The sequence below is a fragment of the Raphanus sativus genome, chromosome 5 (genome assembly GCF_000801105.2).
Source record: "Raphanus sativus cultivar WK10039 chromosome 5, ASM80110v3, whole genome shotgun sequence".
Lineage (NCBI taxonomy): Eukaryota > Viridiplantae > Streptophyta > Magnoliopsida > Brassicales > Brassicaceae > Raphanus > Raphanus sativus.
Window position 1 is genome coordinate 9,820,351 of NC_079515.1, and position 20,059 is coordinate 9,840,409.

General features: G+C 37.8%; 2 protein-coding genes across 2 annotated transcripts; both read left to right on the plus strand.

Annotated features, from left to right (window-relative positions):
- Positions 1-10,665: 10,665 nt before the first annotated feature.
- LOC130512545 (putative cysteine-rich repeat secretory protein 17) lies at positions 10,666-11,932 on the plus strand. Its single transcript, XM_057010643.1, has 2 exons — positions 10,666-11,178; positions 11,366-11,932. The coding sequence occupies exons 1-2, from the start codon at positions 10,861-10,863 to the stop codon at positions 11,816-11,818; spliced, it is 771 nt and encodes a 256-aa protein (XP_056866623.1). The 5' UTR covers positions 10,666-10,860; the 3' UTR covers positions 11,819-11,932.
- A 2,363-nt stretch (positions 11,933-14,295) lies between these two features.
- Positions 14,296-15,482, plus strand: LOC108858169 (putative cysteine-rich repeat secretory protein 17). The gene is made up of 2 exons (XM_057010584.1): positions 14,296-14,798; positions 14,992-15,482. Exons 1-2 carry the CDS (start codon positions 14,475-14,477, stop codon positions 15,460-15,462), a joined length of 795 nt encoding a protein of 264 aa, XP_056866564.1. The 5' UTR covers positions 14,296-14,474; the 3' UTR covers positions 15,463-15,482.
- Positions 15,483-20,059: the final 4,577 nt, after the last annotated feature.

The following is a 20,059-nucleotide window of genomic DNA, read 5'->3' on the forward strand; positions in this document are numbered from 1 at the left end:
AATGTGTTATATATATATGTATACTAGTGATACTCCGGCACATAGCGCCGGATTAGTATCTTTTTTTCTATAGTAAGTTGAAATTTTTATTTTTGATCTATTTGTGTATTAACATATTTTAAAGTTTCTTAGGTAAAAAAAGAATTGTATAAGTCATTTTCAGTGATCGACTCAATAAAATAGAATAAATACTTGATAGTTGCACTAACGTATCATATATTGTGTAATTCTTTGAATTTATCGCAATTTTTTAAAAAATATAGGATTTAAATTTTAGTATTATATATTTGTAATTCTATAATTTTACTGGTTAAGTTTTTTATTTTAAATTATTTATATATAATGATTTATTTTATAGTTTTACTTTTTTATTAATTGTTATTACATACAAATATATTTTCGAGTTCAATACAATTAATTTACAATAGGAAATAATCAAATAGAGAATCTCCTTCAAAATATATAAATATATATTTTTAATTTCTACATTTTGCATACAATCCATTTTAAAACTTAATTTATAGATAAAATAAACATTAAATCTTGTAATTAAAATTGATTTTATTATTATCTTTAATGGATCATTAAAATTTCAAAAGTTTTTAAATAGCACCCTTTGTAAATAACAATTAAACTAAAGATTATTTATATACTTTTATATTTTATATATAATCATTTTTAGATATTTTTCTGTTTTGATTTTAAAAATAAATAAATAGAAATATATAGCTGTAGATAGAAAATTTTAGCAAATGTTAAATATTTTATTTATGTATAAAATATTACATGATTTACGTATTTTAATCTTTTTAACTCTGAATGATATTTTAAAATTTTTAAATAGCGAGTGATATATGAGTCTGTATGTTTGATGACAAAAAAAAAAAAAATAGCGAGTGATATTTTATTTATTTATTTAAATGAAAGTAATTCTTTTAAAGTATATCAATTTGCCAATTTAATATAATTTTCATATTTAATTCATATATTACTTATGTTTTTATATAGCATAGACTATAATTATAAAATTTATAAAATGACTTCAAATTTTATTTTATTTTTGTTTTATCATTAAATTTTATTTAAAGTTAATTTATAACAATATTATATTACTAATTACGAAATCACTCAAAGCATTCAATTTTTTAAAATTAAAAATTTTAGTAAAATTTTTCTCAACTGATATTGTTATAACTAAAAGTAAAATTTAAATTTACAATTAAAAATTGATTTATTATTAATATCCTTATAAATATTAAGATTTTTGTAAATATTTATATATTTAATAGATTAATGCAAATAACCAAATATAATAGAATGAAAAAGTTGATCATTCTATATGATAGAATCTTCTCTATTAACACTACAACAAATATAGGTATTAATAGCACATTATAATAGCACAATTTTTGTAACTGCTATGGAAAGGTAATTGGAAGCCTGAATAACAAATACATAGCATTTTACTTATGCTATGCCGAAAAAAAATTAAGCGGGATTAAAACCTCACTAATCACCCGAGTTTTTACACTAAGCGCCAACACTTAAGAAAAAAAGTGGTTTTCGCGGCCAAATCATTACTTTTCATAGCATTAGGAAAAAAAAAAAAGGGGGATTTCGTTCTTCTCCTTCTTCTCTTCTTCTCTACATCGAGCTCAACGCTCTCTCCACCATCTCCGACTCGATTCCTCGTCGCTCACCAACATTAATCTCGTCGCTCATCGATTCCTCGTCGCTCAACAATTCGATTCAGCCTTCATCATCTCCGATTTCAAATCCGAGATTCTAATTCAAAGTGAATCCTAAATGCTGTGATTAGTTAGGTTTTTATTTTCTCGATTGATTCAAGTTGTGAAAGTAGATAGGTTTTGTATCCTCAATGCTCTGATTAGTTATGGTTTGATTTTCTCGATTGATTCAAGTTCTGAAACTAGATAGGTTTTAGTTCCTCAATTCTGTGATTAGTTAGGGTTTGATCTTGTCGATTGATTCTAGTTCTGCAAGTAGATAGTTTTGGGTCGTCATTGCTGTGATTACTTATGTTTTCGGTTCATATTTGTTTCCATTAATCACAGAATTTTTTTTTTCGCAGGTCTGGGTTCGTATCTTCATAGTCTTGCGTCTTCTATATCTGTGGAGGTTAGACACATCTATTTCTTCTAATTTTGTAATCATTTGTAGACTTTAATTTGTAGACATTGCATTTGTTGTTTGCGGTTAACACTTCGACTAGTAATTTATATTGTCAATTGTTGCTTGAACCATGTACGCTTGTTTGAACTGTGGCAAGGGTCTTAACAATGTTGGACAAGTCATGGGTCCATTTATGTAGGTATGTAAATTTGTTTAAGTGTTCAGTTTATGCATTTCGACACTTCTTGTCATAACTTTTTTTTTTGTTTGACATGAACTTAAGAGTTGATTCTGCATATGAGAGAGGTGCGAGGAGTTTTGTCAATGATGTTACTGCTAAGTTAGGAGTTAATGGGAAGATTGTATGTCCATGCGCCCGATGCCGTAATCTAAATCGCCATACAAGTGAGGAGGTCGTCTCTCATTTGGTTATAAATGGAATGGATGATGCTTACAAGGTACGCTCGGATTGGTTTCACCATGGAGATGGTAACTCAGTTGATGTGGTGGGAGTTAAAGATATATGCTGGAATGCTGAGATCCTTAGTTTATATGAAGCCGCAAACTGCTTAGATGACGATTTAGCCATTAGGGGGTCAGAGTTACGTGAGTCAGTTGAGGGTGAGGATAGGAAAGAAGATGAGTTTTTAGCAAAACTTGCAGAGGCTGAAACCCCCTTGTATCCGACGTGTTCGAGTCATAGCAAGCTATCAGCTGTAGTTTCATTGTTCAGGATTAAGTCTCAGAATGGGTGGTCAGACAAGAGTTTTGATGACTTACTGCAAACATTGCCGAACATGTTACCTGAAAACAATGTCCTGCACACATCAACTTATGATGTCAAGAAGTTTTTGAAATCTTTTGATATGGGATATCAAAAGATTCATGCTTGTGTGAACGACTGCTGCTTATTTAGAAAGAAGCTCACGACGGCTGAGAGTTGCCCAAAATGCAAGGCGTCTAGATGGAAGACCAACATGCATACTGGTGAAATCAAGAAGGGTGTTCCACAGAAGGTTTTGAGATACTTTCCAGTCATACCTCGCCTGAAAAGGATGTTCAGATCGGAGCAACTTGCAATGGATTTACGATGGCATTTCAATAACAAGAGCACAGATGGGAAACTGCGCCATCCAGTAGATTCAGTTACTTGGCAGTCAATGAATGACAAGTATCCGGCGTTCGGAGCGGAGGAGAGGAACTTGCGACTTGGGCTTTCAACAGATGGGTTTAATCCCTTCAGTATGAAGAACAGCCGATACAGTTGTTGGCCTGTGTTACTGGTGAATTACAACATGGCTCCTCACCTATGTATGAAGGAGGAGAACATAATGCTCACTCTGCTGATTCCAGGACCCCATCAACCGGGTAATAGTATAGATGTTTACTTAGAACCTCTGATAGAAGATTTAAAACATCTGTGGTGCAAAGGCGAGTTAACATACGATGCAGTTAGTAAGACAACCTTTAATCTTAAGGCAATGCTTCTTTGGACTATTAGTGATTTCCCGGCATACGGGAATCTTGCTGGTTGTAAAGTGAAGGGTAAAATGGGTTGTCCTATATGCGGGAAGCACACAGATAGTTTGTGGCTGAGTAATAGTAGGAAATTCGTATTTATGGGCCACCGGAAAAGTTTGCCTCCCTTACATAGTTTCAGAGGAAAGAAGACTTGGTTTGATGGGAAAACTGAACATGGGACAAAGGGAAGGATACTGACGGGTAGGAATGTCTCATTTGTGCTGAGAAATTACAAGAATGTGTTTGGTAATATAAAACAGTCTGCGAGAAAGAGAGCTGCTCGAGTTGATGACATAGCATCTGATAACGAGGAGGAACTAAGTGAAACTGATGAAGAAGAAGATATAGGAGAGAAAGACGAAGAGGAATTGTCTAGATGGAAGAAATGTTCTGTTTTTTTCTCATTGCCTTATTGGGAGGTATGTATAAAATTTCGATTGATTTCTGATTGATTTCTTTATTTGCTTTCACATGAGCAGGAGCTCCCTATTCGACATAATCTAGACGTTATGCATGTGGAGAGGAATGTGGCTGCAAGCTTGATTGCCACATTGTTACATTGTGGCAATTCAAAGGATGGTCTAAAGGTTAGAAAGGATCTTGAAAGTCTTGGTATCAGGAAGGATTTGCATCCAAAAGCTCAGGGTAAAAGGACATTACTCCCAGCAGCTCCATGGTCTTTGTCAAAGTCAGAGAAACACACATTCTGTAAGCGTCTGTTTGATTTTAAAGGACCTGATGGCTACTGTGCTAATATATCTAGTTGTATATCATTAGAGGAGTGTAAGGTGATGGGACTCAAATCTCATGATTACCACGTCCTAATGCAACAACTGCTGCCAGTAGCAATTAGGGGCTTACTACGGAAGGGTCCTAGGGTCGCCATTTTCCGCTTATGCGCTTTCTTCAACCTTCTATGCCAACGAGAACTTGACGTGGAACAACTCCAGCGAATGGAAACTGAAATTGTGGAGACTCTTTGCATTTTTGAAAGATTTTGGCCACCTAGTTTCTTCGACATCATGGTTCACTTGTGTGTGCATCTAGGCAGAGAAGCACGACTTGGTGGTCCTGTCCATTTCCGATGGATGTATCCTTTTGAAAGGTATGTTTTCTTGTGAATTTTTTTTTAAATTTATCTTCTTAATGGACTTACTATTAAAATTTTATGTTCACTTAAAACAGGTACATGAAAGTTTTGAAAGACTATGTAAGAAACACAGCAAGACGAGAGGGGTGTATAGCTGAGTCTTATCTTGCAGACGAGTGCATGAAGTTCTGCTCGGCTTTCTTGAAGACTACAACTAATGTAGAAGAAAAAGCGGATAGAAACACTGAGTACGAGAGCAATTCCATCCTTGAAGGTCGTCCTATATCAGCTGCCCGCTCATTCCAATTTTCAGATACAGAGTTGAAAATAGCTCATCTTGCTGTAATACAAAACACGGCTATGGTGGATCCATATGTTGAGTAAGTTTCTCTTCCTACTTAGAATAGTATTCATTGAAAGTTATATTAGATTCCAGTTTTGAGGTTTTTTTTTTTCATATGCAAGTGCTCATTTGCAACATCTACAAGACTCAAATAGTAGATGTCAACGGGATGCAACTTATTTATGGCGTATGCATACTGAAAAATTCGCGGCGTGGCTAAAGCAACAAGTCTCTTAGTACTGTAAATTTTTTAATTGGATTTTATACCCATGTAGTTTCGCTGACAGTTTTTTATTTTTATAAATTTTAGAAACCTATTGATTCAGCTGATGAGGAAGAGACACTGAAGTGGCTGGCTTATGGTCCTCGTAGTATAGCCAGATCTTACACAGGCTACATTGTGAATGGGCTACGGTTTCATACGAAGGCAGTGCATAGGCTAAGTCAGAATAGTGGGGTTTACTATGAGGCAACAGCAATGTGTAGATCAAGTGCAAGGGACACATCGCAGGTGGTAGACGTTGTATCCTACTATGGGAGAGTAGTTGATATTATACTACTGGATTACAATGCCTTCTACGTGCCAATATTCAGGTGTGAGTGGGCAGTTAAAGGTAACGGTATGAAGGTAGAGGATGGCTTTACACTGGTTAATTTCAATCACAGCCACATATCCTTTGCAAAGGATCCATTCATTTTAGCATCTCAGGCGAGACAGATATTTTACTCAAGGGAAAATGATGAATCGAATTGGTATGTAGTAATGAAGGGTCCAAGTAGAAGATACAGTGATGAGAAAGTGGATGACCTACAAGGAGAAGTAGGTCCATTGCCTTCGGATATGGATATGAGTATAGAAGACATATCAGATGAAGCTGATGATGTCAGAGATGATAGTGAAGGAATATATGTTTGATTTCGTTGATTAGTTATTCTTGGGTTTGCATTACATTCTTTGGTTGATTACCTATTATGGAATAAATGATTGCTTGCATTGATTAACTATTTAGGATTCAAGTTTGAGTTGATTTGAGTATGAGTTAATTGTTGAGTTTCCCTTGAGTTTTAGTGTAGGATTGTCATGGCCGGTAAAGGGAGAAAGAAATCGGGTAAAAGGAAGACCCAAGTACGAGATGATGACCCTGAATTCATCGGCACCCGCTACCATGGGATTGAGGAATCACTACCTCTATACAAAGAGAACCCGACACAGCCACAGCTTGATGAACCACTTGGAGGTAATGACGGTTTAGAAGAACTCAACCAAGATGCCGAAGGTGCTAATGCTCATGAAGAAGAACCCATGGTAGATTCTGAAGCTGCTAATGATGGTGGAGTAGAAATGAACAAAGATTCTGAAGCTGCTACGGTTCGTGATGAGGATAGTGATACTGTACAGCCCCGCACTAAGAAACACAGAGGACCAACGAAGATGAAAGACATTGCCAGAGATCCTAATGCACGAATAAAAGTGGAGTTCACCGAGTTTGGAGAACCTTGTGGAGAAGGATCAGTTAAGCTTTCTTCTTACTTAGGTCCCTTGGTAAGGGAACATGTTCCTGTCGTCATAGATGATTGGAGAAAAATTGGTGAGGAGCGGAAGACTGTTCTGTGGAAATCTGTTAAGGTATTTCTATTAATGCTCATTGTAAATTATGCTTCTCTTCATTTATTCTTGTTACTCTTCAATTTTTATTGTTGCTGTAGTTACGGTTCGAACTCGATGGAGAGTTTGAGAAAGCGGCAGTAATGAAACAGATGGGATGCTTATGGAGGGCCTCTAAATCACGATTGGTTAATCAGATTATTAAAGCTGATAACAACGCAGAGCGAATGAATTTGCGTCCAGATAATGTTCCAGTGGCTGAGTGGAGGAAGTTTGTGAAAGCGAAGACTAGTAAAGAGTTCAAGGTATGAACTTTGTACTTATAGTTTTATTTTTCATATTCAGCATTGTAACACTTCTATATAGGCTGTTAGCGATGCATACAAGGAAAGAAGACGTAAGCAGATTCCCCATACATGTAGCCGTAAAGGAATGGTTAGATTGGCAGAAGATTTAGTAAGTTTTTTACTTCTAATGATCTTTTTTTTTAACTTCTAATGATCTTTAATCATATAAAAATGTGCATATATTTGACATTGGTTTTTAATAAGATAGCTTGAATCATAATGCAGAAAAAAGAGAGCTCAGGTGTCGGTGAAGTAAGCAGACTGAATGTATGGGTCAAGTCACGAACTAAAAAGGATGGGACAGCAGTAAACATGGATGCTGCTGAAAAAATAGTAATTTCTTGTTTCATTAGCTTATTTGACTATGAGATTCACAGTAGAGTTAAACTACACAACAGTTTTATCATATATAACTTCAACATGTTTCAGGAAAAGGCCAATGAGTTTATTCGGTCTGATGATCCAGGAGCATCATCTTCAAACCCAAGAGAAGACACTCTTAGTCAGCTCTTAGGACCTGACAATCCTGGACGCTTGAGGGCAATGGGTAGAGGAATGAGTGTGACCAAACTTGCTTTGTTCGGCATGCAGAGCAAGCATATGACTGAAATGCAACAGACACAATTTCAGTTGAAGCAGCAGGTCCACAACTTAGAAGAGGCCCTTGCAAAAATGAATAGTAGAGGAAGTGTTACAGATTAACTGTCCTTTGGTTATTGTTTTTTTTTTTTGCAAAATGGTAACCTAATTTGTATGTCTATTTGCAGCGGTCAGACTCGGAAGTGGGTGAAAATTCACCACCATCAGTAAGTTCTTCTGTATTAAGTTTTTTCGTGAACTAGAATTGATTGATAACAGTTCTGTTGATGAATATTTGTAGAGTGTAAACAAAAGGTTTCCACAGCCTAAGTGTATTCTATACGATTGGTGTGACAAGGAATCCAAAGTAGCAGAGGGTCGTTTTCTGTCTTCTGATGTGATGGAGTTTGTTAACAATGTACCCTTGGGCCCTAATTCAGCTAAGGTGGTTGTTGAGACGGCTTTTGAAAAAGATGCATTTCTTTGGAGACCGGCGCCAAAAATGTATACTATTGGTCATGCTGTAGGAGAAACAGTAGCGTGGCCTCAGGATGCGGTTCTAGTTCTTGACGAGGAGTTCTCTCCAAATGACAATCCAAGTAATGTAAGGTTTTCATTACTGATAATCTCATTTTGATCTTAAGTTTCTGTCTCTAATATCTATTAATGTGTTTCCTATGATGGATTTATTTGTTTGTCAGAGCCCAGAGACAAAAGAAATGAACAAGTGCAAACTGCTACATTGGCTAACAGATGATGATGAAACAGTTGCGGAAGGTCGTTGGGAGAGTCGTGATCCCAAAGCCTTGGTGGATGGCCTTCCTCTTGGACCAAATGCTGTTAAAGTATATGTGGATGTGGTAACGGTAACAGAGACATTTCTTTGGCGGCCAACAGAAAAACACTCAAACCTTCGCGACTGTTTGAAGACGTTTGTAGCATGGCCAGTGAGCAGAGTTTTATTCGAGAATTCAGACACAGAGTCACCAACTACAACTACTCCTCATACGCACTCACAAGTTCACACTCCACCAGCTCCTGCTAAGATTTCAAAAACATTTTCACAACCTCCTTCAAGCTCTCAGAAGGTAAGCTCTCAGACCGTTGACCTGATAAAGTTGATAATGGTTACATATTACTTACACTATTCGACATTGTTCTTTTATATAGACTGTGAAAGAGGGTCAGAAGTGCAGACTGTTGGATATTACTGGTGAAAAAGTAGTTGTTGCAGAAGGACGCTGGTCTTCGAACAACCCTGAACAGTTAGTCCATTTCGTTCCATTGGGCAATAATGCAGTTCGTGTGTGGGTTGATGTAGTGAAGGTGAATGATGCCAAGGTTTGGAGGCCAACATCTGCAATTGAGTGTATGGAGGATGCTATCGGCAGCACTGTAGCATGGCCTGAAGATAAAGTTGTGATCCTTTGAGGTGGAATAAGAACTGTATGGTCTTCTACTTTCATTCCTTTAGTATTAATGAACCTATGGTATTTGTGTTTTTTCTTTGAAACTTAATTATGACATTGTATTTCTATTATGGAGAAATGAAATGGATTCAGACTTTGTTTGTTTCTATTTTTGTTTATCTGCTGTAACATGTGACGGATTTATTGTGTGAAACTGTATCCAAAATAGAAGCTACAATTCAAATATACATAAATCAAAACCACATCACCAACAGCATATATGCAGAGCTACTACAATGTAAATTATGGCTACATAATATAGCTATTTTACAAATATACATAGCAGCCAAAAAATGTTATAATACAATTTTATATAACACGAACTAAATGTTATTATTAAGTTTAATACAGCTAAGGAGAACAGCTGTTATATAATTTCCTATAACACGAATAAAGTGTTATAAATAAAATTAATACAGCATTAGAGAAGAACTGTTATATAATTTCCTATAACACAAGTATTGTGTCATAAATATAATTAATACAGCATACCGGTAATGTTATTATAGGCCACTCTACAATAGCGTCTTTTGAAAACGCTATCGTATATAGGTATCCTATTATAGCGTCAACTATAATAGCATTTATAAAATCGCTATAAAAACCATATAATAGCGTAAACCGTATGCTATGAAAAGCCATATTTGTTGTAGTGCCACAAAAGAGAAGATTCTATTATATAGAATGATCAACTTCTTCTAACATATATGTTACTGTCTTACTGACAAACAACTTCACGGTTGTTCGATGAAAATCTCTCTTTACATTTGGATCGACCAACAGTTCTGCATGTAAGAGATCCTCAATGTACATTGTCTCTCTATTGTAGATGACCAAACTGAAAAGGTCCGTGTGCAGTACTCTGAAACCTCAGAGAAGCTTTGCATTCTATAATCTTCAAAAAATTAAATTGTTCACGAATCAAACTTCTGATTTGGATTTAGAAACCTTTAAACTTTTGATTTGGATTTAGAAGTCTTTAAACCTTATATTTGCTAGTTATTTGTTAGGTTTAATTTTTGTCTTGGTCTCGAATCCAGCATCTGTTAAAATCTTGATGTCAAAGAGAAAAGAAAAACTACGTTATCTACATAGAATTATAGATTTAAAATATTTATGAATGCAGAGGAGAAGGTTGGGTGAAAACTGAAAAGAGATAGTGGATTCGATTAGTTATTAATTGGACTAATCGCTTCACAAAATATTTTAAATTTACTACGATAAATTTTATGGTTTTTATGAAATATTGAAGTGTAATATTATCATAAATATATGAATCTCAAATTTGAATAACTTTTATGGTTTTCAATAAATGATTAAATGGTAATATTATCATAAATACAAGAGTGGTAAACTTGTAATATATATAGCAAATCCCTGGATGTCAAAAGAAAATTGTTATTTAATAATATAGATTTTTATTTAAAAACGAATAACAAAGAAAAAGAAATTAACAATGAATTCCTTCATTTCTGGTTTGCTGTTTGCACCTTACGAATCGTGTGAACTAATGTCACACCTCTCAGGTTTTACATTTTTGTCGGCCCTCTTGTCGCCAAATAAGTCTCAACCTTCAACTCTTCTCTCCTGTCCTTACAAAGTGTAACATTTTTTTTCTAACAAACTGACCTTTTCAAACAAATTTCGTATTGGATAACCAAAAAATAGCCATATATCAATTCAGTATCCAAATCCGTCTGAGGCTCGTCCGTGAACATCAATCTCAACTAACCATCTATAGAAAAGAACCTTTGACAAAAATAATTCAAGTAATGTACTCTTCATCGTCTGTATCAAGACACCTCATTTTGATCTATATCTTTGCCATACAACTACTCCTTATAAACAGCGAATTGTCCGTAAACACAACCAATGAGTATCTCAGCCACACATGTTTGGTTAGTCAGGGAAAATACAAGACGGGAAGTGAGTACGAGAAACGTTTAAAAAGTATCATGAAAATGTTCTATAAAAACAGTATTATAGGTTACGACTTTTTTGGCGATTCTACTTTTACCGCTGTCCTCCAGTGCCGCGGCGACTCTTACGGGCCCAAGTGCCACGACTGCTTTGTCACCGCCCTCGCTGCGGTAATGTCACATCATTATTATTGATTAGTTATTTTTTAATTTGTGTAAAGGATAAAGCTGCGCACGTACAGCCTTTGATTACGTTTTAGCATATGACAAAAAATTACTTTATTATATACTATAATTAGTCTCGTTTGCAATCCCGTGTTGTTGATTGTGCCGCCGATATTTAATATGTATATTACAGCTTCGTAGGAGATGTCCGTGGTACAAGGGGAGAATAATATGGTATGACCAATGTCTTCTCTCGATGGATTCCAAATATTCTATTGGGCAGATCGATTACGACAATAACTTTTGTATTTCCAACGCGAAGAAGGTGGTAGACAATGGAGTCCCCCTCGGATTTATAAAAGTTTGGAATATTCTCGTTGACGATCTGACGGAATTAGCCACCACTGGAGATAATTCTACATTGTACTCTGTGGGGGAGAAGCGGTACAAGGGTGAGATGGTATACGGAATGGTGCAGTGTGCGAGAGACTTATCGCAAAAAGCTTGTAAGGAGTGTGTGTGGTATAAAACCTTTCATTTTCACCATTGCGTGGATAATTTTCGAGGAGCGAGGGTTGTAGGTAGGAGCTGTACTTTTAGGCTTGAATTTTACCCTTTTATTACCAAGTCGGTCCGTAATATTTAAAAGAACTAAAAGTATAAAAAATCAATTTATGTAAAATTAAGTCAATCATAAGGTTTCTTTTCTTTTTGCTGGATAAATTCACTTTTATTAAATAAAAATTACAAATTTATTACAGAAACTACTGTTGAATCAAATTTTTACATATGCACATATTATATATGCGATGTGTTCAAAGACAATTTAAACAAATCACTAAATTATCGATGCTTTTTATGAAAGCCTTAGGCAAAAGTTGTGCTTGGTGTTCTTTTCTTCGTTGAGACTTCTAATTGCACATTGCATTACAAAACCATTGATTCCATCAATACTTTTGAAAAGTAGACAAGTTGATAACAATCAATCTGTAATAATGTCTTTTCGCAAATTATGAATTTGAATTTCTTCAGTTTGTAATCTTCCCCAATATATTGGTTCCATGGTGGTTTTCTTGATCAGGACGTCATTTTGACAACAAATTCAACAAGATTTGAACAAAGCGATTGTGGTTTACTTAGCATGTACGACGACCACCGGACACTATCCCAAAACTGGAGAAAGAAGAAACACTAGCAGACCTTCACCAGCAATAATGCTAGAATTTTTACTTTCGTAAGACAAGAAAAACAACCAAAAGAAATCTAATACATGATGACCACGGAGAGCCAAAAGAAAAGGATGCCAATCAAGTTTGAGTCAAAGCATATCGATAAACGTTACCGGAACCACCAAATGACGATCAGCACCATTGTTAGAGAAATATCACCATCAATAATGATAATGGTGAAGATGATAAATTGCATATGTATTCATCCATTCCCCTCGCAACTTAGTGTCTCTCCCATCTGTATGTGTCAAATAAGATAAGTACAGTAAAATGAATCAAAGAACACGACCGACTTCGCCTACATTACGGAAATCGCAATAAAACGGTACTGCACGAACAGTTACTCTTTTTGAGGGGACGGGGAGAGAAAGAAATGGTTATGTTATGTCAATCAAAAGTTTGTAGATGATGAAGTTTCGAGAGCTTGAGTCGTTTAGAAAGGAGATATATAGGTTTAAGGTCCGATATGTGGTTTTTAGAACGAGGTTATGCACAATGTGCGGTTTATGGGGTTCTCTACAGGAGTCGAAATGTTCAGATGGTGACGATGGGAAGATTCGATCGGAAGGGGATTAATGAATTTGAGGGAGCATCGAAGTGTCTTACATAACAATTTTAAATAATAATTTTGAAAATATTATAAAGTCTCTTAGGATAAGGTGTTTCTGAATTTCTGGTTTCAGTCAGCTCAGCTATTTATATATATATTCTCTTTATCTCGGTATGATGCTAGGAAGGGTTGTAGGTCTTGAGGAATTGTTTTTTAGAGGAGATTGGTTTTTACAGGGAAATAACTCAAATAGTGGAAAGAGAAGCGGAGTGCAAGTATTCACGAAATATATGGATCCTCTGTAACACTGAGGGGCTATTTGAATACAAAGTGTGTACGGCCCTGGCTGGAATGAACCATAGTTTGTTATCGGAAATCTCAATAATATAACCGGTAATCATAAAAAAACAGGGTGGAACTCTGTTAACATGATTGAGAATTGTTGATTAATTGAGTTCCTAATCCTAGGAAATACTTTTTCATGGAGTGGGCAAAGAGGGGGACAAGTTGTGAGATGTCAATTCGATTAAGTTTTTGGGAATAATGATTTGCATAACCTATTCCATTTTCATATGTCGAATATTTAGGTATGATTTCCGATTGTAGCTTTGATTGATAATATAGTTATAAGGTTAAAAAAACAGTTCCGGTTTGATAAAAGATGGATTGGTCAGGAGGGCGTCATGGAATCAATATCGAGAAATATTTTTCAAGGGATACAATGCTTAATGCTGTAACAATAAACTTCGAGCAGGAGAAATTGGACTACCATACTGAGAACATAAAAATAAGAATATGTGGCATACAAAAAGAAATAGAAATATAAAATTTTAAGGGCATCTTTATTCGGAGATTTTAGAGGGGTTTTTAGGAGAAAATGGTGTGGATTCCACCAAAAAGGAAAAAAAAAAACGTTTTTTCTCGTCGCAAAATAAAAGACATTTGTTGTAAGTTTTTACACTGTTCACGGGCCCTATCGATATGTAACGGCCCGCAATTGATGTGTTTTATTTTTTTTTTCAAGACAAAAAAAAAATTAAAGAAACCCTTTAATGGGTTAGTGGGATAAAGATGGCCTAAGCACTAACAAGTGACAAAACAAAGATGCATTCAAAATAGAATCATTGGGTTCTATGATAATGAGGATAATAATACATTAAGTCACACCTATGTTAATAATAAATTAACAAATGAATTCCTTCATTTCAGGTTGGCACCGTACGAATTGCGTGAATTAAGTCACACCTTTGAACTTTTACATTGTAGTCGGCCTTCTTGTCGCCACAAATAAGTTTCAACCTTCAACTCTTCTCTCCTCTCCGACAAAGTGTAAACTTTATTTTCTACAAACTGACCTTTTCAAACAACTTCTTTTCTATTGGGTAACCAAAAACAATAAACCATCTATATATACGGCATATATCAATTCAGTATCCAAATCACTAAGAGTCTCTTACATAAACATCAAATCCCAACAACTGATCTACTATAAAACCCCACCTTGAGAAAAATAATCCAAAACAATGTACTCTTCATCGTCTGTATCAAAATGCGTCATTTTGATCCATGTCTTCGCCATGCAACTTCTCCTTATAAACAGCGAATTGCCCTTAAACACGACCAATGCGTATCTCAACCACAAATGCGTGGTTAGTCAAGGAAAGTACAAGCCTGGAAGTAAGTACGAGAAACAGTTAAAATTGACCATCAAAAATTTTTATTCTAGCAGTGAAAATAAAGAAGGTTTAGACCTTTTAGGCGGTGACGGTTTTTCCGCTATCCTCCAGTGCCGCGGCGACTCCTACGGGCGCAAGTGCCGCGACTGCTATGCCACCGCCGTCGCTGCGGTAATGTCTCATATATATTATAGAATATCTTTTTTTTTAGTTTGTATAAATCTGTGCACAGTGTTTGATACATTTTTGCATCAGACCAAAAAACTATTTTTTTCTTTTCAAAAAACTACTTTATTATATGTTAATTAGTCTCGTGCAATCCCGTTACTGATTATAACGCCGATATTTAATATGAATATTACAGCTTCATAGGAAATGTCCGTGGTACAAGGCGAAAATAATATGGTATGACCAATGTCTTCTCTCGTTTGATACAAAATATTCTACTGGGATGATCGACTACGACAATAATTTTTGTATGTCAAACGCTAAGAAGTTGGGAGGAGATAAACTCTCGTTTATGAGGACTTGGAATACTTTCATGGACAATCTGATGGCTTTAGCCACGCATGCTGATAATGACACAACATATCCACCATTGTACTCTGTGGGGAAGACGAGGTTCAACGGTGATACGATGTATGGAATGGTGCAGTGTACAAAAGACATACCCCCTAAAGCTTGTAAGGAGTGTCTGGTGTTTTATAGCATTCATTTTCAAGATTGCTTGAATGATAAACGAGGAGCGAGATTTATGAGTAGAAGCTGTACTTTTAGGTTTGAGTTTTACCCTTTTATTGCCAAGCAGGTCAGGAATATTTTAAGAGTCAAATAAATATTTATTTTTTTCAAAAATATTTTCAGTCAGAAGTTTATGTAACATCAAGTGCAACTCTTTTTTTGATGAATGTTTGAAGAATAAAACAACAAAATAATGACTGAATAAGAGAATGCTCGTCTATTTTGTTGCTTTCTGCTTTAATAAAATGTTTTCTCTCCCTTCTCTCTTATTTTTTTTTGAATGCAATGTTACATTTATTCAAAAATGCTTTTATACATCATGTGTAACGTGTTTATGGTAGGAACTAAAACTTTTTTCTAATGCTTAACATAAGACACTTTAAGAAAACTTAAATCTTGGGAAGCAAACCATTGCTGCAGAAGAGCTCCATTCTCTTGATGATTTCCATCCTCTGATATGGACAGGCACTTGTTCTTGACCTAACGATCAATTAACCAGACTAGTGGTGGCAGGAACAGAGCCATGACGTTTCTCGTTCCTTTCTCTCCAGAGCGACTGCAAGGATGTTTGGAACTTGGAAGCCATACCGCACCCGTAATCTGATCCTGCACTCCAATGTGTTACTCACAAGAAGCTGAATGATATTATCCCAGACCTTAGTGAAGTGTGTTCTAAGAAGTGCCCTTGCCAACTTGGTCCATACTGCTGCTGAATAGTCACACTCGGAAAAGAGATGTTTACGAGATTCCATCTTTTGTTGACAGAAGATACACGATGGATGTACACGATGGATAGGTACTTTCTTTCTGTTTCCAAAAAGAGACATCCTCTGAATCAACAAGCTTAAGACGTTGGTTCTCAACAATAGTCCCAATCTGGGGTTAAGGATCTCGATCGACCAGATGCCTCCTCTTGCGTCTGCTAAACACAGATATCACTGATGCCATAGCTCGAACATGTCTATACATCTGCTTAGCCAACGTAAGTCAAACAGGCATCCCATATCAATTCGATGGAAAGACCAAAAAGACGTAGAACAACCATCTTTCACCTCCATTCGATGGAATAGCTAGCTTTATCCATGTACTTTTAACAATTTTCGCCACATCCAAGAGCCAAGTGATGTGTTTTCTTTGACGACCAGAAATTACCTTGACGTATATTTTGTAGAGAATATGTATATAAGGATATTTTAGTCTTTGTATTATACCTAGTATTCTCCTTGTACACAGTATAAATACTGTATTCTATTATCTAATAATAATCATCTTAGCCAATACTCCTATATGGTATCAGAGCTGTGATACCTAAGGGATCTCAGTTCTTTCTTTTCACGCCGTCAAAAATACTCAAAACACAAAACCCTATTTTTCACTGTTCATCTTCTTCTTCCCCACGCCAATCGCCATGGCTGCCTCTCCTGCGTCGAACAGTGAAACAATCCAGGTCTCGGATTCTCAGAACCTCTTTAACGTGAACATGACCAATGTGACGAAGCTCACGGCTTCAAACTTCTTGATGTGGAGCCGTCAAGTCCACGCCTTGCTTGATGGGTATGATTTAGCGGGGTACATCGATGGATCCACGGTTCAGCCCTCTCCGACTGTCACGATCGAGGGCGAGCTCGCTACCAATCCGGCGTACACACTTTGGAAGCGCCAGGATCGCTTGATTTACAGCTCACTCCTTGGAGCCATCACCGTCACAATCCAACCCATCCTCTCCACGACAACAACATCAGCACAGATCTGGGAAACGTTGTCGGCGACCTATGCGAAGCCCAGTCGGGCTCATATTCAGCAGCTACGCCAGCAAGTGAAGCATTGGACAAAAGGCACAATGTCCATTGATGCCTATGTTCAAGGATTCACAACACGCTTTGATCAACTTGCCTTGCTTGGCAAGCCCTTTGATATCGAAGATCAAGTCGAGTTTGTTCTTGACGGCTTACCCGAGGAGTACAAGCAAATCGTTGATCAGATTGAGAGTTGGGAAGTGGCGCCCTCTCTCACTGAGATACACGAAAAATTGCTCAACCATGAGGTGAAGCTTCAGACCAAGACCCCAGCTGTCTCTGCTCCTCCGGTTACCGCAAATGCTGCTCAGTTCAGGAACTCTTCCAATGCCAGTCGCAACAACCAGCACCAGAGTCGCAACTCCTACGCGAAGGGCTCGCAGAACCAGACATGGCAGCAACAGCAGTTCAGCCAGCGTTCCGATCAGTCGTCTCGCGGATATCAGGGGCGTTGTCAGCTTTGTGGCACCTATGGGCACAGCGCGCGCCGGTGTACTCAAGGACAAGCTCCACACTACCAGCAGAACTCCGGTCCGCGCAGCAACACTCCTCCGCCGACCTCCTGGCAGCCGCGAGCTAATGCGGCAATGACGCAAGCCTACAACCCGAACAGCTGGATATTGGACAGTGGGGCGACGCACCATCTCACCACTGATCTGAACAATCTGTCACTTCACCAGCCATACACTGGCGGTGAAGAAGTCACCATTGCCGATGGCTCTACAATTCCAATCTCGCATACTGGTTTCTCTTCCTTATCCACCCCATCTCGATCTTTTTCCTTAAATAATATCCTTTATGTGCCAAATTTACAGAAAAATCTAATATCTGTTTATCGGTTATGCAATTCTAACAATGTGTCCGTTGAATTCTTTCCTGCCCACTTTCAGGTGAAGGATCTCAGCACGGGGGTCCGGTTGCTCCAAGGCAAAACTAAAAACGAGTTGTACGAGTGGCCAGTAACCTCCCATAATACCATCAGCCTCTTTGCTTCACCAACCTCGAAAACCTCCTTTACCTATTGGCACTCACGCTTGGGACATCCGTCTTTTTCTACTTTGCAAACTGTTGTTTCTCAATTTTCGTTACCTGTTTCTACTTCTTCTCCAAAACAATTACCTTGTTCTCATTGCCTTATTAATAAAAGCCACAAACTTCCTTTTCACTCAAATACTATCTCTTCAAACCATCCCCTTGAATACATCTATACTGATGTCTGGACTTCTCCTATAATTTCTATTGATCACTACAAATATTACCTTGTCTTTGTGGATCATTTTACCCGATACACATGGCTATATCCACTCAAAAAAAAGTCCCAAGTGCTGGAAACCTTTACCCTATTCAAACAGATAGTTGAGAAACACTTTGCAAAACCTATCCGGAATCTCTACTCTGACAATGGAGGAGAATTCATTGTGATGAGACAGTTCTTGGCGTCCCATGGCATCTCCCATTTCACCTCTCCACCCCACACCCCGGAGCACAATGGTATAGCTGAACGCAAACACCGGCATGTTGTAGAAACGGGTCTCACCCTGATCCATCAAGCCGCCATGCCTGTTGAGTACTGGACATATGCCTTCGCTGTCGCAGTATATCTCATCAATCGCCAACCTTCGTCGGTGCTCCAACAAGTCTCTCCATACGCCAAACTGTTCAATAAGCCGCCAAACTATCTCAAGCTCAGGATTTTTGGGTGCGCCTGCTTTCCTTGGCTTCGCCCTTATGCTCCCAACAAACTGGAGACACGCTCTTTAAAGTGCGTTTTCATTGGGTATTCCTTGACGCAAAGCGCCTATCTCTGTCTTCATGAGCCTACTGGACGCATTTATACTTCCAGACATGTTACATTTACGGAATCGGAGTTCCCATTTCAAACTCCTAAACCACCTCCGGTTCAAACTCAGGCTCCCGAACAATCTCAACCTTCCTTCTCCCCACCAACTGTGATACCCGTCCCTGCTCCGTCACTCGTACACTCGTCGCCGTTACCTCCCCCGAGCCAGGATCCTCACCCATCGACGACGCTACCAGCGTTGTCACAGAGTTCTGTTTCGGCAGAACATCGTAATGAAAGTGGCTCGGAACAGAGTTCACCGGCTACATCGACTGAGTCTGCATCGCCAGGTAACACATGTATCTCAAACACTCAATCTCTCACTTCACCATCTCTCTCACACCCACCAGCATCGCCACCAACACCACCCACTTCACAACCTCAACCTTCGTCTCCCCCAATACCCGCACCAGTCTCCCAAATACCTCCACCACCGCAACCTGAACCACAAAATGCCCATCCCATGCGCACTCGTGCGAAGAACAATATCATCAAACCCGCTAAAAAGCTTACCCTCTTAGCTCAAACAACCACTCCTCAAATTCCCACTACCCTGAGCCAGGCCATGCGAGATGAGAATTGGAGACGTTCTATGAGTGTTGAGTATGATGCTCAAATTGCTAACCATACTTTTGAATTGGTTCCTCCTATGCCAACTCAACATGTTATTGGTTCTCGGTGGATACATACTATCAAATATCTTGCTAATGGTTCTATTGACAGGTATAAATCTCGCTGGGTTGCTCGTGGGTACACACAACAATACGGAGTGGACTATGCCGAGACATTTAGTCATGTCGTCAAGTCTGTTACAATCCGTTTGGTCCTGCAACTTGCGGTCACCCGAGCTTGGCCTCTCAAACAGCTTGACGTAAACAATGCGTTCCTCCAAGGCACTCTCCCGAGGAAGTATATGTCTCCCAGCCACCTGGGTTTGTTGATCCAGATCGCCCGAACCACGTTTGTCGCTTAAAGAAAGCCTTGTATGGTCTTAAACAAGCGCCGCGAGCATGGTATCAGGAACTCAAGACTTTCTTGTGTCAAATGGGATGCTG

Bases quoted from the DNA above. Each gene is read 5' to 3' on its own strand.
- LOC130512545 (XM_057010643.1), top strand. From the start codon at position 10,861: ATGTACTCTTCATCGTCTGTATCAAGACACCTCATTTTGATCTATATC. The intron at 11,179-11,365 runs GTAATGTCACAT...TGTATATTACAG, and splicing joins TTGTCACCGCCCTCGCTGCG to CTTCGTAGGAGATGTCCGTG.
- LOC108858169 (XM_057010584.1), top strand. From the start codon at position 14,475: ATGTACTCTTCATCGTCTGTATCAAAATGCGTCATTTTGATCCATGTC. The intron at 14,799-14,991 runs GTAATGTCTCAT...TGAATATTACAG, and splicing joins ATGCCACCGCCGTCGCTGCG to CTTCATAGGAAATGTCCGTG.